This window comes from Lissotriton helveticus, chromosome 4_1 (assembly GCF_964261635.1).
Source record: "Lissotriton helveticus chromosome 4_1, aLisHel1.1, whole genome shotgun sequence".
Classification (NCBI taxonomy): domain Eukaryota; kingdom Metazoa; phylum Chordata; class Amphibia; order Caudata; family Salamandridae; genus Lissotriton; species Lissotriton helveticus.
In genome coordinates, this window is record NC_136063.1 from 932,848,475 (window position 1) to 932,875,696 (window position 27,222).

At 44.8% G+C, this 27,222-nt stretch overlaps 1 protein-coding gene across 2 annotated transcripts in view; it reads left to right on the plus strand.

Annotated features, from left to right (window-relative positions):
• Window positions 1-27,222, plus strand: part of LOC144827380 (maestro heat-like repeat-containing protein family member 2A) — a 54,937-nt gene that overhangs the window by 12,407 nt on the left and 15,308 nt on the right. For both annotated transcript variants that reach the window (XM_078685717.1, XM_078685716.1), the window contains exons 8-10: window positions 1,002-1,109; window positions 16,132-16,251; window positions 17,600-17,698. In XM_078685717.1, coding sequence (XP_078541843.1) covers window positions 1,002-1,109; window positions 16,132-16,251; window positions 17,600-17,698 — 327 coding nt within the window. The remainder of the gene's footprint in view (window positions 1-1,001; window positions 1,110-16,131; window positions 16,252-17,599; window positions 17,699-27,222) is intronic.

Consider the following 27,222-nt stretch of genomic DNA (forward strand, 5'->3'; position numbering starts at 1 on the left):
CCCTATTATTTCTATGGATTATGATCGTTACTATGATGTTGATTATGATTGTGCACAGAGGGGGAGCAGCTGTACCCGGTACATAACATTTCCCTAATATGTAATGTTTACCAGAGGCATAAAAAACCTTATTGGCCCAAGTTGACATTCATAAAACTGGAAATTGCATGCTTACGACACCTAGTCCTACATGTATCAGAGTTTATCTGCATGTTTTACCCAGGTAAATTACAGGCTCCACAGTGATCATTGCATTACTCATAAATCTGACTGTTGTTGCACAGGGCTAAAAATTTAGCCCCTTACTGGTAATTGTTTCCTCCGACTCTTTTTTATCCCCCAGGATAGTCACACTAGCACAACGTTCTTCTTTCCCTGGATTGTCACACTATCACTCTTCCCACTGCATTCCACATTATCAGTAAATTCATATTCTGCAATCGGATAGGCACATGATCCATGCTCCCTATCTTCATTTGAATTGTCACTCTGTCACTGTATGTTTTGCCAGGCCATCACACTCCACTGAGCTTCTGTTGTGCTCCTGAGATTACATTTTATGTTCCTTGTGTTCAGTCTTCACCCTTGTTAACACTAAATTTACATTCTGCTCCCTTGCTGGATACCCAAAATGTTTTTGCATTCTGCTTCTAAGTATGTGATATTGTTGCATAGTCCCAATGTGTTTTCTGTCTGCATGGCTGCACTGTTGCTCTTTTCACAATTTGTGGGCAGCATGGTTTTGTTGCATGTGTTTCTGTGTAAATCACGGCCACTGTCAAGGCCTTCCTGTTTCTTCTGAGCACTGATATCACACCACACTATTTAAGCATTGCTGTATGTGTTCTCTGGTTCTTATGTCCAAATATAATTTCATTACAGAGGTTGTTAGCTGAAGTTTGTTTACCCTTATCTTCTCAAAATCACTGCAGACGTCAGCCGTGGATACTGCATTTACGTTTCTATTACTGCATTAAAGTCTCTCACTGTTTTTCTTGCAGTTCCTGGGGACTATCCTAAAACAAGCCCCATACAGAGAATGGCATGTCTCTTTTATGGAAGAACTCACCGAACAGATTGACAGTTTTGCCCATCATGTGAATGAGGAGGTTAGTGCTCTCAAGGGTCAGTATTGAACCATTGGAGAAGTCAATTTAACACAAAGTCGGAGAAGGGTAGAACTGTGTATTCCATTAGTAAAGGTAATTTTTATAATATGGGTACACAGCATTGGGCTTAGCCTGTTGGGAAAATCAGGCATGGTTCTCCCACTCCCTGGAAGGACTGACCTACTAAGAAGCAGATGGAGATGAACTCCCTGAGGTAATCCTCTCCACTTGAATCAATAAAAGCCACAGCATTTCAGGGCTATACTCATTTCCCTAATGGATCTCATTTAGCCAATAGGTAGTCTTCATGTTAGAGCCAATCCCCATTCAGGGGATGTGAGGCCATATTCATGCAAAAAGCAGTGGAGGTATTGTTCCTATCAAAAAGCAAAGAAGAAAGGAAGGCAGGCAAAGAAGGGGGAATCTTAAGGATTATTTCTTGGTGCCCTCACACATCACTGAGGATGTAATGCTTCATAGTGGGCTTGCTTCTCATAGGTCCAGCGCTATAATGCCCTACGGGCCCCAAGAAGGGTCACTTTAGGGGAGATCTTTTTATTTTTGATGTCTGATGAGAAGTGCTTGTGTAAGGGCATTTTGTATGTGTGGGGTGATGTAAATGTGGGTACACAGTCAAATTATCGAGTTGAAAATTTCGACCTACCAAAATATCGTGTTTAAAATTTCGAAGGTGCAGAATATCGATGTCAAGAATATCGTAGGACAGAATATCGACCCTGAGGTAAGTAATATCGAATTCATTTATATCGATGTAAGTAATATCGAAGTTAGTAATATCGATAGCATATATATCGATGTAACTAATTTTGATGTTATTAATATCGATATGTGTATTATTTTTTTGATTTTTATTATGTATGTGTTATATGTTTTTGTTAAGTATTTAAATACATTTTTATTATATGTGTATTATTTTTATATATTAATAAATTTATTTTTAAGTAAATTATATGTTTTAGTACCGGAGCGGGTTGTGGGTTTATAGGGGAATAGGGTGGGAAGTAATTTAATTGTAATTATTAATTGGCAATTAATTATTTTAATTGATACATTAATTATTTACTTGGTAATTAATGTTAATTTTTATTAAATGTTATGTTTTAGTACCAGAGCGGGTTGTGGGTTTATAGGGGAATAGGGTGGGAAGTAATTTAATTGTAATTAATTAATTGTTTATTTAATTATTAATTGGCAATTAATTATTTTCATTGATACATTAATTATTTAATTGGTAATTAATGTTAATTATTAAATGTTATGTTTTAGTACCAGAGAGGGTTGTGGGTTTATAGGGGAATAGGGTGGGAAGTAATTTAATTGTAAATATTAATTGGCAATTAATTATTTTATTTGATAAATTAATTATTTAATTGGTAATTAATGTTAAATTTTATTAAATGTTATGTTTTAGTACCAGAGCGGGTTGTTGGTTTATAGGGGAATAGGGTGGAAAGTAATTTAATTGTAATTAATTAAATTTTTATTTAATTATTAATTGGCAATTAATTATTTTAATTGATAAATTAATTATTTAATTGGTAATTAATTGTAATTATTATTAAATGTTATGTTTTAGTACCAGAGCAAGTTGTGGGTTTATAGGGGAATAGGGTGGGAAGTAATTTAATTGTAAATAATAAATTTTGTATGTAATTATTAATTGGCAATTAATTATTTTAATTGATAAAATATTTATTTAATTGGTAATTAATGTTAATTATTATTAAATGTTATGTTTTAGTACCAGAGTGGGTTGTGGGTTTATAGGGGAATAGGGTGGGAAGTAATTTAATTGTAATTAATTACATTTTTTTATGTGTAATATATTTTGTAAATATTTATTAATTGGCATTCCCTACTGTTGCACCCTTTGGAGTTGGAATAGTAATTTTTCTCCCTACGCTATCCAACGCTTTTCCTACTGTTGCACTCTCTGGAGTGGGAATAGTAATTTTTCCCCCAACGCTATCCAAAGTTGTCCGTACTGTTGCAACCTCTGGAGTTGGAATAGTAATTTTCCCACCTACGCTATCCAACGCTTTCAATACTGTTGCACCCTTTGGAGTTGGAATATTAATTTTTACCCATACGCTATCCAACGCTTTCCCTACTGTTCCACTCACTGGAGTTGGAATAGTAATTTTTACCTTTACGCTATCCAACACTTTCCCTAATGTTGCACTCATTGGAGTGGGAATAGTAATTTTTCTCCCTACGCTATCCAACACTTTCCCTACTGTTGCACTCTCTGGAGTGGGAATAGTAATTTTTCCCCCTACGCTATCCAACGTTTTCCCTACTGTTGCACCCTCTGGAGTTGGAATAGTAATTAGCCAATCTACGCTATCCAACGCTTTCCTTACTGTTGCACCCTTTGGAGTTGAAATATTAAATAATATTTTTACGCTATCCAACGCTTTTCTTACTGTTGCACCCTTTAGAGTTGGCATAGTAATTTTTACCCATACGCTATCCAACGCTTTCCCTACTGTTCCACTCACTGGAGTGGGAATAGTAATTTTTACCCACCCGTTATCCAACATTTTCCCTACTGTTGCACTCTCTGGAGTGGGAATAGTAATTTTTACTCTTACGCTATCCAACGCTTTCCCTAATGTTGCACTCATTGGAGTGGGAATAGTCATTTTTACATACCCGCTATCCAATGCTTTCCCCACTGTTCCACTCACTGGAGTTGGAATAGTAATTTTTTACCCACCCACTATCCAATGCTTTCCCTACGGTTGCACTCTCTGGAGTGGGAATAGTAATTTTTACTCTTACGCTATCCAACGCTTTCTCTACTGTTCCACTCACTGGAGGGGGAATAGTAATTTTTAACCACCCGTTATCCAACGTTTTCCCTACTGTTGCACTCTCTGGAGTGGGAATAGTAATTTTTACTCTTACGCTATCCAACGTTTTCCCTAATGTTGCACTCATTGGAGTGGGAATAGTCATTTTTACATACCCGCTATCCAACGCTTTCCCTACTGTTCCACTCACTGGAGTTGGAATAGTAATTTTTACCCACCCGCTATCCAACGTTTTCCCTACTGTTGCACTCTCTGGAGTGGGAATAGTAATTTTTACTTTTACGCTATCCAACGCTTTCCCTAATGTTGCACTCTCTGGAGTGGGAATAGTAATTTTCCCTCTACGCTATTTAACGTTTTCCCTACGGTTGCACCCTCTGGAGTTGGAATAGTAATTTGCCAATCTACGCTATCCAACGCTTTCCATACTGTTGCACTCTTTGGAGTTGGAATATTAAATATTATTTTTACGCTATCCAACGCTTTTCTTACTGTTGCACCCTTTGGAGTTGGCATAGTAATTTTTACCCATACGCTATCCAACGCTTTCCCTACTGTTCCACTCACTGGAGTGGGAATAGTAATTTTTACCCACCCGTTATCCAACGTTTTCCCTACTGTTGCACTCTCTGGTGTGGGAATAGTAATTTTTACTCTTACGCTATCCAACGCTTTCCCTAATGTTGCACTCATTGGAGTGGGAATAGCCATTTTTACATACCTGCTATCCAACACTTTCCCTATTGTTCCACTCACTGGAGTTGGAATAGTAATTTTTACCCACCCGCAATCCAACGTTTTCCCTACTGTTGCACTCTCTGGAGTGGGAATAGTAATTTTTACTCTTACGCTATCCAACGCTTTCCCTAATGTTGCACTCATTGGAGTGGGAATAGTCATTTTTACATATCCGCTATCCAATGCTTTCCCTACTGTTCCACTCACTGGAGTTGGAATAGTAATTTTTACCCACTTGCTATCCAATGCTTTCCCTACTGTTGCACTCTCTGGAGTGGGAATAGTAATTTTTACTCTTACGCTATCCAACGCTTTCCCTAATGTTGTACTCATTGGAGTGGGAATAGTCATTTTTACATACCCGTGATCCAATGCTTTCCCTACTGTTCACTCACTGGAGTTGGAATAGTAATTTTTACCCTTACGCTATCCAACGCTTTATCTACTGTTGCACCCTCTGGAGTTTGAATAGTAATTTTTACCCTTATGCTATTCAATATTATTTATATTTATTTATGTATTTAAGATGTTACATAATGTTGTATTTAATTAATTTAAAAAATATTGAAAGTATATTTAATTGTTGTTATTTATTAAATATAATTATTTATTATTATTTATGTTATTATTTTATGAGTGTTGATGTATTTTTAAACTGTAGTATTTGTTAATATTTTATCATTATTAAAACAATTATGTATATATTATAATTAATTAAGTATATATAATATATATTATTATTAATTTTAATTAAATGTTTAATAGTAAATATGTATTATTTATTCATTTTAAACATTATAACACATTTTAACATAAGTTTAAAATATATATAAGTACTATTTACTTAGTTTTATCTTTTTTTTTTTAAAAACGATAATTTTAATTACGATATTTTTACCATTAATATTTTTGTTTCGATATTTTTGTACTTACCATGTTGTAGATAGGGTGTCGATATACTTGCCTTCGATATTCCAGCGTCGATATTTTGTCTGTCGATATTTTCAGCCTCGATATTCTGTCAGAGATTCGTAAATGTGTACAGTGAAGTAAAGGGAGACTAAAACTATCTAAGAGATACCGAACTGAACTGTAATGTGATGGTTCCCTTGGTAGGATTAAAAAAATATAATTTGGTTGGGGCTAAGACAGGGGTGTGATGTACCCAAGTAGACTAAATCTGTGAGTGTGGTCATGTTTCGATTGCCTAAAAAGGTTCCACAATGATTCGTCAGGACCAAAAATATGGGGGATAGTCCGACCCCACACCTAAGACATGATATGCTGCTATGGTATTCCTTTAGAAGAAAATACCTGGTTCAAAATGTTTAGAATTGATCATCTAACATAGAAAATAAATGAAAAAATAAAGAAAACACTCAGTAAACAAATGTTTTGTATGTTTGGTTCAATGTGTCACCAGAATCGATTTTCCAACTCACTGTATCATAGTGTCTCTAAAGGTAGACATGTGCATGCTATTTTTGGCGCTGACCAGTCACCACAACGTGAAAGAAGTGAAAAACACACAAGTACATATAATATAACAGAATAAGCAAGTGAACATACATGGAACAGACAAAATAAACCAATCTGCGTTCGTGTTACTCAGCGTATCATAAGTGATTGGTTGTCCTCCATTGTGAGTGACGGGTCTTACCCTTTGGATCAATTAATTATGCCCTATAGGTCAAAAGCAGAGGGTAGTGCTCAGCTGCTGACAGTGGAAAGAGCTATGATGGTCAGTAAAAAGAAACAGTAAATCAAGTGGACCCAAATGACTTAGTGTTAAAAGAAAAAGAAAACGTTTTCAAGAGAAGCAACCATACTCACATGGTTTCTGCATGGAGAGCACAAGAGACCTACCCTCCTCTGCTCGCCTGGCTCGAGACTGAGCAGAAGAGAAGACCTGTCATTGAAGGTACGGGCAATTGGAGCGATTGTCCTCAGGTGTGGTGTGGCAGCAGCTGGAAGGAGTGATGACCTAGTGGACAATGAGGAGAGGAGAGATGGGGAGGGGCAAGTTTGAGCCAAAAGGAGTGAGCTTCTCACGTGCTGATGTAACAGAGGTATCATACCTCAGTGGCGCCTATCTCAGAGTGTGCAGTGGTTAAAAGCTGGGCATCCCAAAGTCATCCATGGTTTTTGTAATGTGGCCTCTAAGTAGTAAACTAAGATAGTTGAATCTTTTGTTAATCAAGGGTAATGGTCAGAGAAAAGTATAGTAAACCTAAGTATTCTTGCATATACAGTCATAGAGAGCAAATCAGGTGCACATAACTCCTAGCGATCCCTCATGGTGGAATCAAGGCATATTGCCATCTGTGTTCATGTTGGAAATCTAGGCCACCTCATGTAATAAGTAACACGAGGCGGCCAAGTGGTCTATTCCCAATGGATTAGGATGCTTGGTGAGCACTATTGGGAATTGTCAAATGAGGAGAAGAGGAAAGAGAAGAGGTAGGCTGGAGCCAATAGGAGCAAGCCCCTCATGTGCTTGTGTAGCAAAAGTATCATCCCTCTGTGGTGGACATCCTGGAGTGTGTAGCGGTCAAATGCAGGCCGACCAAAGTTGTCAATGGTATTAGTAAGGCGGCTTCTGATGGATACAACTGCCAGTGGATTCCTCACCTTGTGAATATCCCCCTGCGTCAGCAACGTTCGGAAAATTCTTTGTAGCTCGCCGGCGTGGACGACGTTACAGGAACGCACGACATCGCGCGCGGCTCCGCTGACGTCACCGATTCCATAATATGCCTATGCCGGTGTGATGACATCAGTTCCCTTTTTTCCACGTCGTCGACGCTAACAGTTTCGGAGAACCTCTGTAGCTGTTAGTAACGTTGTTACTGTTTTTCTCTGTTTGGTGTCTTCTTGCTTCTTTGTTTCTCGCTGAAGATGTCGTCTAAGAAGACCGGGTTCAAGCCATGTGGGGAGTGCGGCAAGATGATGTCGATTATGGACCCGCGCGAGGATTGTATCTGGTGCCTGAGTTCGGACCACGATGTCAAAGGCTGTTCTTTGTGTAAGAAGTTGAACCCGAAGGCTCTTTGAGAGAGGGAAGCAAAACTTCTGGTGGTGAAGTTGAAAGGTAGAAAGGAGAAGAAGACTTCGAGATCACGTTCGAGTAGGGCGAGGTCGAAGTTGAGGTCGAGGTCGAGGTCCCGCACGGCGTCGCCTTCGAGGTCGTCATCTGGTCATGCTTCGAGGTCAACGAAGAAGACGCATAAGAAGCGAAGGCATGGATCTCGACATCACTCCGGTAAGGAATCAGAGTCGAGACCGAAGTCGCCTAAGAGGAGGCATAGAAAAGATGAGGTGTCTCCTTCACCTGGTGTTCCAGAAGGTGAGGCTTCGCCCTTGAAGTTGCCAGTGCGTTCTCCGGCTCCGGTATCAGATCCCTCTCCACGCCGTCCCCGGCTCGAGAGGAAGAAGAAGCTCCATTACCTGAGGGCTCGATGACTCCAGTCCATCCCCCTGTGGAAGAGGAGGCGAATCTGGAGCCTCCGAGAGAGCATCCTGTGGGTCCTTACCCGCCCTTCCCAGCTCCAGGTCAAGACCCTACTTCGTTTTTTAACGCAATGTATGGAGTCTACTCGAGAGCTTTGTACCCCTCTGGTGCACCTTCGGGTCCCATGGGTCCATTGGCATATAATTTAGTATTTCCCCATTCCTATGCTCCAGCTCCTTTTATGCCACTCATGCCGGCGCCGGCTCCGCCTTGGCATTTCTCGGCGCCTCCGAGGTCATCGACGCCGATTCCATCGTCGCCGGCTCCGACTCGACCTCATGAGCAGCGACCTGGGCTTCCAGATCCGATCTTGACGCCGGCACCGGCTCCATCGGAGTCGGTCACGGATCCGATGGCGCGACTCTTGAAGGAGAGATCGAGGCGAGAAGCTCAGCGCCTTATAGAGGAGCAAAGATTTAGAGAGGCTGAGGCTGAGGTGGAAGAAGGTGAGCTTCAGGAGGACTATTTTGATGATTTGAGGGATGCTAGTGGTTTGGAGCTTTCCCCTGAATGGGAGCTGTCCTCTGTATCTGATGCCCCTTCCAAGGACGTTGCACCATACCATGTGGTCATCAAAAAAGCTGCGGATCTTTTAAATTTGACTTTGCCTACAGCTGAATACAAGTCTAATCTTTTGACTTAGGTCCTCCATTCCCCATCTTCAGTTGTGGAACCATTGCTTCCTTTTAATGAGGCTTTGACTGAGCCTATATTGGAGGTTTGGAACAGGCCTCTTACAGCTCCTGCAGTGGCTAAGGGTGTTGCAAGGAGGTATAGGGTAGCACCTGGTGATCCTGAGTTTCTATCCTCACATCCTTTGCCTGGAAGTCTGGTTATACAGGCAGCCTGTTTGAAGAAGACTGTTGGTGCTTTCCCTCAAGTGCCTGGGATAAGGAACCCAAGAAACAGGATCAGACTGCGAAGAAGTTTTTCTCTTTGGCAAGTATGGCTCTAAAATCGACCAATGCCACATGTCTCTTGGGGAGATATATACATGCCCTGATGGACTCTGTACGGCAGTTGGCTCCTAAAATTCCTGAGGACAGCAGGAAGGATTTTAATGAGGTGTTGGCCGATACACAGGCGGCTGCACGTCAAGTGATTCAAAGTGGTCTTGACACCGCTGATTCAGTTGCTCGCATTATGGGAACTTCTGTTGCCTCTAGAAGGGCTGCCTGGCTTAAGTCATCTGACTTTTCTGTGGACGTTCAGGCAGCCTTGTTGGATTTCCCATTTGATGGTGCTGGACTATTTGGCAAAAAATCTGATGCAGCTTTGGAAAGATTTAAGGACAGTAGGGCTACTGCCAGATCTTTGGGGCTGCAGTCCAGAGGCTCTGCGACTAAGAGGTATAGAGGTTTTGGATGTTCGTCCTTTCGTCCCTACCGTCAAACTCAACAGCAGCAGCAAAAGCAAAATCCACTATATAAATCCTACAGGGGCAAACAAAGAGCTTGTCCTCGAGGACGTCAAGCCTCCTCCTCCTCTTCCCAACCCCCTTCACCATCAGCAAAGCAGCCCTAGATCCGCCATTCCGGATCATGCGGGTCCTGTAGGGGGTCGGCTTACCCATTTTCTACGGGATTGGGAATCGGTTACATCAGATCTTTGGGTTCTCAATCTTGAAGAGAATGGGTATGCTCTTCCCTTTCTGGAATTTCCCCCAGATTACCCTCCTTGCCAAGGATTTTGCTCAGAGGACCGCCTACTTCTCCTGCAGGAGGAAATCCCGTCACTGTTACGAAAGGGTGCGATAGAGGTGGTTCCGGAGCAGGAAAGGGGTCAGGGATGCTACTCCCGGTATTTCCTCATTCCCAAGAAGGGTGGCAGACTTCATCCAATCTTGGATCTTAGGATCTTGAACCTTTACCTGAAACAGGAGAAGTTCAAGATGCTCTCCCTGGCTCAGGTTCTTCAGGCGCTGCTGGAAGAGGACTGAATGGTGTCGATCGACTTGCAGGATGCTTATTTCCATATTCCTATCCTGAAGTCGCACAGAAAGTATCTCCGTTTCACGGTGGGATCGCAACATTACCAGTTTGCGGTCCTTCCGTTTGGTCTTACTACTGCACCTCGAGTTTTCACCAAGGTGATGGCTGTGGTGGCAGCACATCTCAGAAGGTCGGGGATACCTGTATTCCCGTATCTGGGCAATTGGTTGATCAAAGCAGAATCTTCAGAGACAGTGCTCCATCATCTGCAAGTCACAACTCAGTTGTTGTACAGGTTGGGTTTTTCAATAAATGTACCCAAATCTCACCTGGTGCCCTCCCAGCGCAACCTGTTCATAGGTGCGGTACTGGACACAACTGTATGTCGAGCATTCCCTCCACCTCAAAGGATTCTCGACATACAGGGAATGATTCCTTTATTTCACAATGGAGCGGTCGTTCCAGTCCTGAAGGTCCTTCGCCTGCTCGGTCTGATGCCTTCCTGCATTCTGTTGGTCACCATGCACGCTGGCACATGAGGGCACTCCAGTGGTGTCTCCGCAGGCAGTGGTATCAACACAACAGGGATCTCAGGGAGTCTGTGAGGATTTCCAGAGAAGCTGCAGCGGATGTATCTTGGTGGAGCGTGGAAGGCAATCTGTCTCAAGGAAAGCCTTTCCATCTACCTCCATCGGTTGCCACGGTGATAACGGATGCATCCACTCTAGGGTGGGGTGCTCATCTGGGGGATCTGGAGATCAAGAGGAAAGGTTGCTTCACATCAACCTTCTAGAGTTGCGGGCGATACGTCTAGCACTCAAGGCCTTTCTCCCTTCCCTTCGCGGGTGGATGGTTCAAGTCCTGACGGACAACACCACCGCGATGTGGTATGTCAACAAACAGGGAGGAGTGGGGTCGCAGGGCCCGATTCACAGAATGAACTTAAGACTAAATCCTAAACTTACTACTATTTGGTATTCACAGAATGCACTTACTACTTTCGGGATTCACAGAGTGAACTTACTACTTTCGGGATTCACAGAATAAACTTACTACTTTCGGTATTCACAGAATAGATTTAAGACTACTAACTCCAAGTCCGAAATCGGGGAGTAAATTCCGGCCCGGAGGCGGAGCTTACGGCCCGGAGGCGGAGCTTACGGCCCGGAGGCGGAGCTTCCGGCCCGGAGTCGGAGCTTGCGGCCCGGAGTTGGAGATTTCAGCATGGCAAAAATCCCCACTTCCGAGCCGGAAACTCCGCCTCCAAGCCGCAAGCTCCGCCTCCGGGCCGTAAGCTCCGCCTCCGGGCCGTAAGCTCTGCCTCCGGGCCGGAATTTACTCCCCGATTTCGGACTTAGAGTTAGTAGTCTTAAATCTATTCTGTGAATACCGAAAGTAGTAAGTTTATTCTGTGAATCCCGAAAGTAGTAAGTGCATTCTGTGAATACCAAATAGTAGTAAGTTTAGGATTTAGTCTTAAGTTCATTCTGTGAATCGGGCCCGCAGTGTCTCTGCAGAGAGGCTCTGCGTCTCTGGTCCTGGGTTCTGGACCATCAGATTTGTCTGATGGCAAATCATCTGGCCGGAGTTCTGAACGTGCGTGCAGACAGTCTGAGTCGGCAGTTCTTGGCCGACCACGAGTGGAGGCTTCATCCAGAGGTAGTTTGTCACGTCTTTCGGACGTGGGGAACTCCTCAGGTGGACCTGTTCACCACTCACGAGAATGCTCACTGCCCGTCATTCTGCAGTCTTCAGTATCCGATGCTGGGAGCTTTGGGGGACGCGTTTCAGTTGAGTTGGGGCTCACAACTCCTTTACGCGTTTCCTCCCATACAATTGATTCCTCGGGTTCTGAGAAAGATTCGCCAAGACCGGGCCCAAGTCATATTGATCGCCCCGGATTGGCCAAGAAGGGTGTGGTACACAGATCTTCTCCACCTCTCCTCGTGCCCGCCGCTCTGTCTCCCTCTCAGGGCAGATCTCCTCTCTCAGGTTCTACACCCCCACCTCCAGACCTTACACCTTCATGCCTGGAGATTGAAAGGGGCAACCTGAATTCCTTTTCTCTCCCACATGATGTGGTGGATGTCATTCTATCGGCCAGACGTGACTCCACCAAGTCTATCTATTCTTATAGGTGGTCTCGGTTTGTTTCCTGGTGTGGGGAGAAATCCATCGATCCTTAGAGGGTTCATTTATCAGCTATACTTCAATTTGCTCTTTCTTTTGCGCAGCAAGGGCTTGCTGTTCCTACAGTCAAAGGTTATCTTTCAGCTTTGTCGGCATTTCTCTGCCTGCCGGATCAGCCGTCCTTATTTGAGTCTCCTGTTGTTTTAAGATTTCTAAAGGGCCTTAGAATACATTTCCTCCTACTCCCTTTATTGTATCTCAATGGGACTTGAATCTGGTGCTTACTGGGTTCTCCTTTCGAACCTTTGCACAAGTGTCCCTTGAGACTCTTGTCTTTTAAGACGGTCTTCCTGGTTGCTATTACCTCGGCAAGGAGGGTAAGTGAGCTTCAAGCTCTTGGTTCGAAGCCCCCATTCTTGACCATTCATGCTGAACGAATGGTTCTTAGGACCAGGGCTGCTTTTCTGCCTAAGGTGGTAACTCCCTTCCATCTAGGACAGTCTATTACCCTTCCTACCTTCTATCCTCCCCCTCACCCTTCCAAGGAGGAGGAACGGCTTCACCGTCTGGACCCTAAGAGGGTGGTGAGCTTTTATCTTGATAAGACAAAGGACTATCGAGTGGATGACCAGTTGTTTGTTGGATTTGCTGGCAGTAGAAAAGGAAGAGCTGTGCACAAGCGCACACTTTCGAGATGGATTATTCTATGCATCAAGATCTGCTGCGCCCTGGCTGGTAAGGAACCTCCAGAGGGTATAAGAGCTCATTCTACTAGAGCAAAGTCATCAACATCTGCTTTGTCTAGGGGTGTTCCTATAGAGGACATTTGTAGAGAGGCAACTTGGGCCTCCCTCCACACTTTCGCGAAGCATTACTGCTTGGATACCGAAGTGAGGAGGGACGGCCACTTTGCGCGTTCTGTCCTTCAGGACTTTCTGTTATAGAGGAGTAGACACCCTCCTCCAGGAGTGGGGACTGCTGTGGGAATCTATTCACAAGGTGAGGAATCCACTGTCAGATGTATCCATCAGAAGAACAAATTACTTACCTTCGGTAACGCTTTTTCTGGTGGATACAGTATCTGCCTGTGGATTCCTCACATGCCCACCCGCCTCCCCGTTGTCCACTCTTCTATACCTGAATTTCTGGTAATGTTTTTTTAATGTATACATGTTATCCTCAAAGGAAGTGGGTTCTTGTACATGATTTACTATGTTATATTCACACTATGTGTGTTAACTTGACTAGTTTGTACTGTGTATACTGTGTATATATCTATTGTTGTTGGTCCGTCCGTGTGCCTAGAAGGCACGGAAAAAAGGGCGGAACTGATGTCATCACGCCGGCGTAGGCCTATTATGGAGTCGGTGACGTCAGCGCAGCCGCGCGCGATGTCGTGCGTTCCTGTGACGTCGTCCACGTCGGCGAGCTACAAAGAATTTTCCGAACGTTGCTGACTCAGGGGGATATTCACAAGGTGAGGAATCCACAGGCAGATACTGTATCCACCAGAAAAAGCGTTACCGAAGGTAAGTAACTTGTTCATCTCAAACAGTAGACTAAGACAGTTACATGGTTTCTTATTGGAGGGTACCACCTCATTGGTATCAACAGAATCATTTGTGTTACTGAAGAAGAGACCAATGCCAAGTCGCAAAATGCTTATCATAAGCACTGCTTAGTGAGGTGTCTGGGACTCCATAGCCAGGCATTCCATATGTGACATGGTGTCAATGGTGATATGGTATATCAGGTCCCATGTATGAAGAAAATGTCAATCCAGCTATAGTAAGAGAGTATCTGATTTCACAGGGGACTGAATTACACCTCGCACTAGAGGATTTCATCTTTCAAACCTTTGCTGTTGGTGGAGAGGCATAAAATCCACCCTTGCTCCATTCTGAAAAGGTTTAAAGGGCTCCATGAATTAATAGCTTCCCAAATGATCTGCCGGAGGTCATCTGGAGAGTGGTTGGATTTGGAAAAGTGATGGAACATTTTTGTAGTGCTGTGTCTGCAGCATATGTTGCTCCAGTGCTCCATTATTCTTGGTTCGATAGCGCTCGTGGTCATTCCCGCGTAATGAAGGCCACAAAGGCAGGTGATCAGGTAAACACAGTTTTTTGTACTGCAGTTACTGTGACTTTTTTGTTTCCAGGCGAATTGGAGACCCAACCTGACCTCTTAGGAATGTTTAGTCAGTGGGCATACCCCGTAGGACCCACAGGGATAGTGCCCTGTGACAGGTGGTAAGGCCCACAAGGTGTTCTGCATGTGGGACTGTTGAATATGAGGTCTGGTGTTTACCAGGAGGTCCTTCAGTTTCTGGGTACATTTAAAAGCGAATCATGGCTCTGGAATCTCAAGGGGCCCAGTGCGTCATCACTCCTTCCCAGGGTCGCATGCACCCCACCCAAGGACAATCACTACAATTACCTGCACCTTAAAAGACGGGTCTTCTCCCCTGCTCAGTCTCAATCCAGATGAACAGAGGATGGTAGGTATCCTGTGCTCTCTGCACAGAAACCACATGAGTATGGTTGCATCTCTTGAAAACTCTGTTTTTCTTTTTTCTCTCACCCCAAGGCAATTTGGGTCCCCTTGACTTGCTGTTTCTTTATGTTGACTATCATTGTTCTTTCCACAGTTAGCAGCTGAGTGCTACACTCTGCTTTTGACCTATGGGTCACTGATCCAAAGGGTAAGACCCTTCACTCACTCCTGAGGACAACTTGTGATACACTGTGTAACAGCAACACAGATTGGTTTTATGTTATCTGTTGCCTGTATGTCCACTTGCCTGTTCTGTTATATTGCATGTACTAGTGTGTTTTTTACTTCCTTCACCTTGTGGCGACTGATCAGCCATAACAATAGCATGCACATACAGTGTCCCGGAAAAGCGATCCTGGAGACACATTGGCCCATACATGCAAAACATTTGTTTACTGTGTGTTTTCTTCAATTTCTCATTTTTTTTCTAAGTTGGACGATCAATTTTAAACTTTTTGAACAAAGGTATTTTTTTTAGGGGATTACCTACACTTTATATCACATCTTAGATGTGGGGTAGGGTTAGCTCTCCCTTTTTTAGGTCCTGAAGAAGTGGTACAGATACTTTTTGGGCCAACAGGCAAGAAACACGTTGACCTGACCACATTCACAGATTTAGGCTACTTGGATACATTACCTCCCTGTAGTCGCCAGTACCAAATTATGTTTTTTTTAAACCTGCCAAGGAAACCATCAGTTTAAAGTCCAGTTGAATACCTCTTTTTACTCTCTCTTCATTTCACTATACACATTCACTCAACCTCACACATTCAAAACGCCCTCACACTGGCACTTTCATCAGATGGCAAAAATAAAAAGATCTCTGCTAAAGCGACCCTTCGTGGGGCCCATAGGGCATTGCATTGCCAGCCCTATGAAGAACACCCTTGATGATGAGACTTTACATGCTCATGGATTTGTGAAGGCACCAAGAAAAAATCCTTAGGATTCCCCTTTCTTTGTCCACCTTTCTTTCTACTTTGCTTTCTGAAAGGAGCAGTATTTCCACTGGTTTCTGCATTAGCACTTTCAGAGCCTTGGTACTGGACCTTCATTGGCTCACATTACCCCTCACTTCCTTATTTTGAGTCATATTAAGGCCATATACAAATCTCTACAATGTCCAGAAAATATAACTATACTATACATAAGATAACAAACATTTCACTCAACTTATTAAGTGCTATTTGAAAGTGGGAGACACATATGTGTGTAGAGTGAATCAAAGATGAATACTCCAATATAAGTAAGACTTTGATAGAGTGAGCAGGAGATGCTGTTTATTCTTAACTCAGACTGTCTTTAATTCACTCCCATATTAGGGTTTTATTTTCCAGTGCCTTGGTAAGTGCATGGCCAGCTGTGATGATACTGCACTGATTTTACCCTTCCTTCGAAGCATGTTCGAATCTACTAGGTTCATCGCTACACCTTACCATGCAGTAAGTATCAAGTGCATTTCTTACAATTATCATAGATTTATTTCCCTAGGGTATTTCACCCTGTACGACCACAACAAAAACAAGTTGAGAAGGTAGTCATATGGGCTGTGGAGCATCTGGATGTACATTGTGTAGGTTTGTAACTTCATTCATAGAGCTTGATGGTAAATTATTGATGACTGGTGAAACATTCCTCACTCAGTACTTCCTCTCACCCAAAAGTGTGATTTTGTACTCCGTGCATAGCCAAATTATAGTAGAGTGAAACCCCTCTACAGAGTAGATGAGGACTAAGTTAGCAGAAACTAAATGTAGAGCTCCTTTTTTCAGGTGACTAATAATGCATTTCATCAGGGATAGTTAGGAGCCTCTTTAGGTGATCTCTCTTGATAGAAGCCAGTGTTTGAACAAGATAAATCAAGTTTAATCAATGTTGCAGATAAAGTGGTGAAAGACATAAAGCTATGTGAAGGCTTTGAAATGACTCTCTCAGAAAGGCCTTCAAAATAGACAACAGTAGACATGTGGAAAAAAAGATAAGCACCGCTTCTAAAGAAATCGCACTCCTTTGTTGTAAAGAAGGCTTGTGTATTGAACTGTCCTTGCAGTTCCTTTATGTGAAACACCAGAGAGAACAAAGTGACAGAAAACAAATAGTGACGAAACTCTCATCTTATTGTCCAAAGATGCTTTTTAAGTAGCATGGTAAAGGCCCTCCAGCATAGCTGTATAAAGGTATCCTTAAATCATGCTTTCAGGCCACTGTATATATTTGCTTTACGGATGTATGTTCTTACAACGCATTCCGTTGCAACGCATGCCTTTACCACGCATGCGTTACAATGGAATGGTTTTTCAACGCATAACCCTTTCCTCTAATTCTTGCGTGGTGACGTTGTACGTCGTTAAGAGGAAGCGGAAGTTTCTTTCCGTTTCCTCTTAAACGACGCCGATTTCCTGCACTTTCTTACGTGATTTCAGGTGAGGTTTTTGTTTGGGGGGAAACCCCCCCAAGCCCCCCTTTTTTATTTTGAACCTTTACCACATATGCCTTTACTACTTACCTCTTAGTAAAGGTATGCGTGGTAAAGGCTTTCGTGTTAACCACGCATGCGTTGTAGTGCATGCGTGGTTAATGCATTCGTGGAAACGGCCGCGTTGTAGTGGCCGTTTCCCTTGCTTTACTAGTTGACAATCATTCACCAATACCAGCTGTAAACACTGAATGTGAAATCAAGAACCAGCTTTATCCTTTCTTTCAAATATGAAATCTCTTGTACTAAATGTCTGTGTTTGGTTAATGTCTATTGTCTCCCTGAGGCTGTGAGTTGTCTTTCCTTATTTGCAGGGCATAGCAATTGGTTTCCAAACATGTGCCAAGGTTCATCCTTTCGCATGCCGGCAGGTACTTGAAGCATACAAGGGTTGTCTTTCTGATATTGAGCTGGTAAGAACCATGCATCTCTTTCTGTCTCATATTTCAAACTTTCCTCAGCAGCGGCGGTTCACATTTATTAAATGTATTTTACAATTAGATAAAAGTTTACGAGAAAGAAAAGCTAAAATATGTCTAAAGACGTAGGCAGTCTACAATTCCGAAAACAAAACTGTATCAAATAAATGGCCAGTGCAGCTTCCATTCCTCATGTGTATATAACATTTGTTGAAGAAATTTAGAAATTTGTTTAGAAAATTTATTTTGAAGGGGCTTATGATACCAAATGCAACACTTTCTTAAATTTACCATAAAAACAAGTCATTCAACCTTTACTTTCTCCTTTGATTTACTCCTGACTTCAGAAGTAATAGAGCACTAATGGAAATGCCACCCTCCAAGACAACTTACATTTAGGAATGTGGGTGTTCAATACAAGACCAGGTCTAAGACCAGGCCCTGGACTCAAGGGGGGAGTGGTACTCGATATCAAACAACAGGCCTGGGTAAAGGCTGAGCTCTGTATCTACAGAATACAGTTACATTGAGGAAAGGTATGCGGCTGAGTCCATATTCTATAGCACACAGCTTACTGTGCTCTAAACTCCTACTGAAATGGTGACTGGCCCGGGCCAGGAGGCAACCGGCACCAGCACTGGTGTGTTGTGTTAAAGGACTACCTCTCCTGTCTGAGGATGGGCCTTCATGAGGCCAACGTGAACAACCCACCCTGACACATGGGTAAGGCAGTGTGATTGCATTGTAGGGGCAGAGAACCACACATATCCCCTATGCCCAGGACAAGGCCAGGGAGGTTCATTGTATTTGGGGGCTGGGTGACACTGAGGCCAGGGTTGATTTAGGCAGCCGGGTAAGACAATATTCACTGGATCATTGGTTTTGCAGGGCATTATCTTCGTGGCGTTCCTGCCGCCTTTGAGGTTGTGTGTGTGTGTGTGTGTGTGTGTGTGTGAATAAGAGTTAGGGTAAGGGTAATGGTACACATTAAAGTTAGGTGTAGAGTTAATGTAAGCATAAAGGATAGATATTGACTTCAGGTTGCGTATATTGTGCCAGTTACGGAACAGTTCTTGATTAATGTTAGTCTTAGGGAAAACTTTATGGCTAGAGATGAAGTATGGGCATGATACAGGGTTAGGGTAAAGAATTTTGTTCAGCATACTTTGCTGGAATGAACTAGGTTCAGGTCTGTGAAAAGTGGTGGGTATATTATCCTCCTAGTGTTAGGGGATTTGGGTTTCGGTTATAGTACATAATAGTAATGGGCAAGTGATAGTTTCTGATAGATACATCTGCCGTGTGGATTCCTCACCTTGTGAATACCCCCTGCGTCAGCAACATTCGGAAATTCTTTTTTCGTAGCCTCGCGCCGACGTGGACTCCTGACGTCATAGAGACACGACCTCGCTGGCGACTCCGCTGGCGTCACCGACGCCTATAATAGGCCCACGCCGGCGTGATGACATCAGTTCCCTTTTTTCCGCGTCGTCGACGCTAACGGTTATCGGGAATCTCTGTAGCCAACGGATACTTTGTTGCCTATATTATTACCTTTTTCTGCTTCTCTGTATCCTGTTTCTTCGACAATGTCTTCTAAAAAGACCGGCTTTAAGCCATGCAGAGAATGTGGCAAAATGATGTCCATCACCGACCCTCACAGCGACTGCATCTGGTGCTTGAGCTCGGACCATGATGTGGATGACTGCTCTTCGTGTAAGAAGATGAACCCGAAGGCCCTGAGAGAAAGAGAGGCGAAGCTGCTGGTGGCTAAGATGAAAGCTGGAAAGGAGAAGTCGTCGAGGTCTCGTTCTCGAAGGGCGAGGTCGAAGTCGAGATCGAGGTCGAGGTCTGGATCTCGAGGAAGGTCGTCTTCGAAGTCGGCTTCTGATCGTGTTTCAAAAAAGAGGAAACATAAGAAGAGGAGACATGAGTCCCGACGTCGTTCTGGTAAGGAGTCGGGATCGAGGTCGAGGTCACTGAAGAAGGTACGTTCGAAGGTGGTGACCGTTGAGGTTTCGGATCCAGAACCTGAAGGTGAGGCCTCCCCTTCTGAGTCACGGGCGCCGTCTCCGGCTCCGTCTCCGACTCCGGCTCCGAATCCGGCTCCGAGTCCGCCTCCGGGGCCCTCCCCGGCCCGAGATGAGGAGGAGCTTCGTGAGGATGGGGGTTCCGCGCCCTTAGGTGAGCCGAATCCGAACGCTCCTCAGGACAGGCCTGAAGGTTTTCATCCACCATTTCCTGCCCCAGGCCAGGACCCTTCTGCGTTTCTCAATGCGATGTACGGAGTCTTTTCGAGGGCGTGGTACCCCTCTGGTGCACCTTCGGGTCCCATGGGTCCTTTAGCTTTTAGCTTAGGAGTCCCTCACTCCTACCCTCCGGCTCCGTTTATGCCTTACATGCCGGCTCCGACGCCGCCGTGGCATTTTCCGGCTCCACCGAAGCCGTCGACGCCGGTTCCGGCTTCGCCTGCTCCGAGTCGTCCTCGAACACATCCCTCTGAGCCTTCGGGTTCGATCCCGACGTCGATTCCGAATCCGTGGGAGCCGGTGGTGGATCCGATGGCAAAACGGGTCAAGATGAGATCCAGAAGAGAGGCTCAACGCCTTCTGGATGAAAGGAGGTTTTTGGATTCACAATCTGACGTTGAAGAGGGTGAATTGGATGAAGATGCTTTTGAGGATTTGGCAGACGCAGGAAGCCTGGAATTCTCTCCAGAGTGGGAGTTAACCTCAGGTTCTAGCACTCCTTCTAAGGACGTTCAACCCTATCATTTCATTATGAGGAAGGCTGCCAGTCTCCTTAAGTTGACTTTGCCTACAGCAGAATTCAAATCTAATATTCTGACTGAAGTATTGCATTCTCCGAGTTCAGTGGTGGAACCTCTTCTTCCTTTCAATGATGCTCTGACAGAGCCCATTCTAGAGGTGTGGAAAAAACCTTTGTCGGCTCCAGCTGTCTCTAAAAGTGTAGCCAGAAGATACAGGGTTGCCCCTGAGGATCCTGCCTTTTTAACCTCTCACCCTTCACCGGAGAGTTTGGTCATTCAGGCTGCATGCTCCAAAAAGAACGTTAGTGCTTTCCCTCAGGTTCCTTTTGAGAAGGAGGCAAAGAAGCAGGATCAGGTGGCAAAGAAGTCCTTCTCCTCTGCCAGTATGGCATTGAAGTCATCAAATGCCACTTGCTTGATGGGGAGATATTTACACGCTCTGATGGACTCTTTGCGTGTTCTTGTTCCAAAAATTCCTGATGACAGCAGGAAGGATTTTGAGGAAGTCATCTCTGACGCTCAGGCGGCGGCTCGCCAGGTCATTCAGAGCGGTTTGGATACTGTAGACTCTGTGGCGCGCATTATGGGCACTGCTGTCGCTACTAGGAGGTCTGCCTGGTTGAAATCTTCTGACTTTTCGGCTGATGTTCAGGCGACATTATTAGATCTTCCTTTCGATGGTTCAGGCCTCTTTGGGAAGAAGGCTGATGCGGCCCTTGAGAGGTTTAAAGATAGCAGGGCGACTGCTAAATCCTTGGGTCTTCAAGTGAGAGGCTCTTCAACTGGCAGAAGATTCAGGGGTTTTGGCCGCTCTTCCTTTCGGAATTTCCGGCAAGGCCAGCAGCAGCAGCAGCAACAACAAAAGCAGCAAAACTCCTTGTACAGGACATATAGGGGAAAGCAGAGAGCTCGTCCTCGTGGACGTCAGGCCTCTTCCTCCTCCACTTCCTCCACCCCCCTGCCCCTGAGAAGCAGCCCTAGATCCGACATTCAGGATCATGTGGGTCCGGTTGGGGGTCGGCTTACCCATTTTCTACAGGATTGGGAATCGGTTACGTCAGATGTTTGGGTTCTCAATCTTGTGGAAAATGGGTATGCCCTTCCATTTCGGGAATTCCCTCCCAATTTCCCTCCTTGCCAAGGGTATTGCTCCGAGGAGCATCTGTCACTTCTGCAAGAGGAAGTTTTGACTCTGATAAGGAAAGGTGCGATAGAGGTGGTCCCAGAGCAGGAAAGGAGTCAGGGGTGCTACTCCCGGTATTTCCTGATTCCGAAGAAGGATGGCAGGCTTCGTCCGATCCTGGATCTCAGGATCTTGAATCTCTATCTGAAGCAGGAGAAATTCAAGATGCTCACCCTTGCTCAGGTTCTTCAGGCACTGCAAGAAGAAGACTGGATGGTGTCGCTCGACTTGCAGGATGCTTACTTTCATATCCCAATCCTGAAGTCGCACAGGAAATATCTCCGTTTTACGGTGGGATCGCAGCACTACCAGTTTGCGGTCCTTCCGTTTGGGCTTACTACTGCGCCTCGAGTCTTCACCAAGGTGATGGCAGTGGTGGTGGCGCATCTCAGGAGATCAGGGATTCCAGTGTTCCCTTATTTGGACGACTGGCTGATCAAGGCAGAGTCGTCAGAGAGAGTGCTCCATCATTTGCGAGAGACAACCCAGTTGTTGTACAGGTTGGGTTTTTCAATAAATGTACCCAAGTCTCACCTGGTGCCCTCCCAGCGCAACCTGTTCATAGGTGCGGTACTGGACCCAACCGTATGTCGTGCATTCCCTCCCCCTCAAAGGATTCGCGACATACGGGAGATGATTCCTTTATTTTACAATGGAGCGGTCGTTCCAGTCCTGAAGGTCCTTCGCCTGCTCGGTCTGATGGCTTCATGCATTCTGTTGGTCAACCATGCACGCTGGCACATGAGGGCGCTCCAGTGGTGCCTCCGCAAGCAGTGGTATCAGCACAACGGAGATCTCAGGGAGTCAGTGAGGATCTCCAGAGAAGCTGCAGCGGATCTGTCTTGGTGGGGCGTGGAAGGCAATCTGTCCCAAGGAAAGCCTTTTCAACTTCCCCCATCGGTGGCCACGGTGATAACGGATGCATCCACTCTCGGGTGGGGTGCTCATCTGGGGGATCTGGAGGTCAAGGGCCTTTGGTCTCCAGAGGAAAGGTTGCTTCACATCAACCTTCTAGAATTGCGGGCGATACGTTTGGCGCTCAAGGCCTTCCTCCCTTCCCTTCGCAGTCAGTCTGTTCAGGTCCTAACGGACAACACGACCGCGATGTGGTACGTCAACAAGCAGGGAGGGGTAGGGTCGCAGTGTCTCTGCAGAGAGGCTCTGCGTCTCTGGTCCTGGGTTCAGGACCATCAGGTTTGTCTGATGGCGAATCATCTGGCCGGTGTGTTGAACGTTCGTGCAGACAGTCTCAGTCGGCAGTTCTCTGCCGACCACGAGTGGAGGCTTCACCCGGAGGTGGTTCACGACATCTTTCGGATGTGGGGGACTCCTCGGGTGGACCTGTTCGCCACTCACGAGAATGCGCACTGCCTGTCTTTCTGCAGTCTCCAGTATCCGATGCAAGGAGCCTTGGGGGACGCGTTTCAGTTGAGTTGGAGAGGTCAACTCCTTTACGCGTTTCCCCCCTCGGGTTCTGAGGAAGATTCGCCAAGACCGGGCCCAAGTCATATTGGTCGCCCCGGATTGGCCAAGAAGGGTGTGGTATACAGATCTACTCCACCTCTCCTCCTCTCACCCGCCGCTCCGTCTCCCTCTCAGGGCAGACCTCCTCTCTCTGATGGAGGGGCAGGTTCTACACCCCCACCTCCAGACATTGCACCTTCATGCCTGGAGATTGAACGGGGCAACCTGAATTCCTTTTTCCTTCCGCCTGACATTGTGGATGTCATCTTGTCAGCCAGGCGTGACTCCACTAAGTCCATCTATTCTTATAGATGGTCGAAATTTGTCACGTGGTGTGGGGAAAGGTCTGTTGATCCTTTGAAGGCCCATTTGTCTAATGTTCTCCAGTTTGCCCTTTCTTTGGCGCGGCAGGGTCTTGCGGTTGCCATGGTAAAGGGTTACCTGTCGGCGCTGTCGGCTTTTCTCTGCTTGCCTGACCAGCCTTCTCTTTTTAAGTCTCCTGTGGTCTTAAGGTTTTTGAAGGGTCTCACTAATATGTTCCCTCCTTCACCTTTTATTGTGCCTCAGTGGGATTTGAATCTTGTATTGACCTTTTTGATGGGTGCTCCCTTTGAGCCTCTCCACAAATGTCCCATGAGGCTTCTTACCCTTAAGACAGTCTTCCTGGTTGCAATAACCTCGGCAAGGAGGGTTAGTGAGCTTCAAGCTCTTAGTTCCAAGCCCCCATTCCTGACCATTCATGCTGATCGAATGGTTCTTAGGACCAGGGCTGCTTTTCTGCCTAAGGTGGTAACTCCCTTCCATCTAGGACAGTCCATTACCCTTCCTACCTTCTATCCTCCCCCTCACCCTTCCAAGGAGGAAGAGAGACTGCACCGTCTGGACCCTAAGAGGGCGGTGTCCTTTTACTTGGACAGATCCAAGGACTTTCGTTTGGAAGACCAGCTCTTCGTTGGATTTGCTGGCTGCAAGAAAGGAAGAGCGGTCCATAAAAGAACTTTATCGAGATGGATCGTCCTCTGCATAAAGATCTGCTACTCTTTGGCCGGTAAGGAACCACCAGAGGGTATAAGGGCTCATTCTACAAGAGCTAAGTCTTCATCCTCAGCATTGGCTAGAGGTGTACCTGTTGAGGATATTTGTAGGGCGGCAACTTGGTCTTCCCTCCACACTTTCGCGAAGCATTACTGCTTGGATTCCGAAGTGAGGAGGGACGGCCACTTTGCTCGCTCTGTCCTTCAGGATTTCCTGGTTTAGAAGAGTGGACACCCTCCTCCGGGAGTGGGGACTGCTGTGGGACTCTATTCACAAGGTGAGGAATCCACACGGCAGATGTATCTATCAGAAGAACAAGTTACTTACCTTCGGTAACGCTTTTTCTGGTAGATACAATATCTGCCTGTGGATTCCTCACTGACCCACCCGCCTCCCCGTTGTCCACTCTTCTATGCCAGAGTTACTGTAATGTAATGTATATATATTTTGTTGTCAAGGAAATGTTTCAATTGCTTTCCTGCTTTTGCTTAACACTGTGTGTTTTGCCTTGAGTACTGTGTACTATGTATACTTGTATATTTCTACTGTCATTGGTCCGTCCGTGTGCCTCGATGGCACGGAAAAAAGGGCGGAACTGATGTCATCACGCCGGCGTGGGCCTATTATAGGCGTCGGTGATGTCAGCGGAGTCGCGAGCGAGGTCGTGTCTCTATGACGTCAGGAGTCCACGTCGGTGCGAGGCTACGAAAAAATAATTTCCGAATGTTGCTGACGCAGGTGGTATTCACAAGGTGAGGAATCCACAGGCAGATATTGTATCTACCAGAAAAAGCGTTACCGAAGGTAAGTAACTTGTTCGATAGCATTATGGTTAGACATAGGATTTTGGATTTGTGTACCTTACAACAAGAATAAAATCCTACAAAATCATTTTCAGATACTTATACAGCATTAAAATTTGAAATATCAGTTTCTCACTTTTCTTTTTGTATTTTTTTCCTCTATATTTAATTTCTAAATGTTAACCTAAATACCACTGGCAGGGGACAAGTGTCTTTTGAGCAGACAGGTGCACGAGGTAGTGCTGCCTAAAAGTTCTTTTACACCATAATTCAACTTTGAGTGAATAATTTATGTTGCCTGTGCCACCACAATTGTATAGCACAGAAAAAGAATTGTGTTTAAACTTTATCATAACCAACAGCCATTACACATCCCTCACTTATTTCACAGTACATTGCGTACCAGGGCAAGTGGAAGCTGCACTCCAATAAATGCGCCAATAGCTATGACAAAATATGTGTTTGTTAAGGCATGAAACCTATGAGCTGCACCCTTTAAATGAAATAAAAATAAGCTGTATAAGTTTATAAATGATATTAAGTGTGATGGATCGATATCTGAAATTTAGGTTTTCGTTTGAAGTTTAGCAGTGCCCAGAAGCTGCATGAAGTCGTCACTAGATGGATGAAATTACTTTTTCCGACAGGTTAAAGATCCGCCTTCTGGCAAAGCTCTTAACTTACAAAAGTGGTTACTTCATAGGTCTTTGCTCTAGACAGCGCATGTGCGCTGCTCTAACCAGCCTGCCCATAGGCTTCCCTTTAGCTGCCCCAATCGTCACTCCATTCGTCCGTGGCATGAATACATCATGCCTCTTCCTGTATTGAACCCCCCCTGAAAGCACCAGCCAATTACTTATCTGTTAACACAGCGGCCATTTTAGGTACTCATTTTGGGAATACTTTTTCCATTGGTTAGAACTACTGTGCACGGTGGTTACAGGCGCACTCTCTCGTTGATCTTGGAAATACTTGTTTTTTATTGTTATCTTGTGCTTTTATCTCAACACATTATTGGCTCAGGTTTGTTTTCCGTTTGTCGTGTTTCCGTTGTTCAGCAGGTGCCCCTTTATGGCAGCTGCTTCATTGATCTAAGGGGTATCGCAAATAAATTGGAATTTCAACAGCACAATGCCTGTCGTCTAAAAAGCTGTTTTTCTGTAGTGAGAGCATAATTCTGACAATGCCCAATGCTGTGTTGGCTAAAACACCGCTTCTAAGTTGTGAAAATCAAATAGGAGCGCTCAGTCAGATCACATTGGAAGCAAGCCTGCCTATAGGACCTGGCAGTAAGATTATAGATGGGACCAAGCAAGATGTGAAAACATGGGGTACACGCTGCATAGGGCTGCAGTCTTCTCTGCAGGTTTCGTTCTCACCCAGCAGACACATTCAGTTTACTCGTATACTTTCTTTCTGCTCTCCTCCTTCTGATTCTGCGCACATGTTCATGTTTAACAGCCTGAACACCGTAATAATAATAATGTATGTTTTCATTTATAGCTCATGTAACTGCATTTTTGTAGTTTCATAGCATTGCCGCATGTCTTGCAGATAATGTTTTTAACAACCCAGGCACAAATAGATATCACATAGGCCGAGGGCTTTAAGTGGGCTGGGTCTTGCTGGTGCACCAGCAGTTCTAAAAAGCAAGTGCCGGGACGTGTCCTTAACGGGGTCTCCATTTTTGCCCGCACCCTCCAGGCAGAAACCTCTGTTTTGTCTGATTCCTCTTTTTTGCTGGAATGTCTGCTCTGATCCCGCTGCTTAGGGGAAGTTCCTTGCTACAGGGAAGCATGGGTCTTTTACCATTGCAACATACTCTGCAGAACAGCAATATAATGCAGAGTACATTATTACAGTGTTCACTACAAATGACATTAACTGTCATTGTCCTCTACTAGGGAAGGTTTCTGCCCTTCATGTGCTTGTATACTTCTGCAATTAAGGCAACGATTATGCTTACATGCTGTTTTGCACAAAAGGACATATGACTTGCCAGGCCACACCAAGGTCACGTTATGCTTTTTTCTTTCTTTTTTTTCTGGCAGTTTATATAGTGTAAACTTGGCCCTAGGGCACTAAAGGGCTTTACATGTAAACCATATATTTTTACATGACAACTGTTCTGCAGGAAGAAATGCTTTGAGTGTGTAATCGAGGTATTGAAGCATATATTTTGTTAAACACCAAGGTTGTTAAAAATAAGTTGTGCAGGAAAAAAAGTTATGAGAGAAAGGCAAGGGCTTTACTTGAATATCCT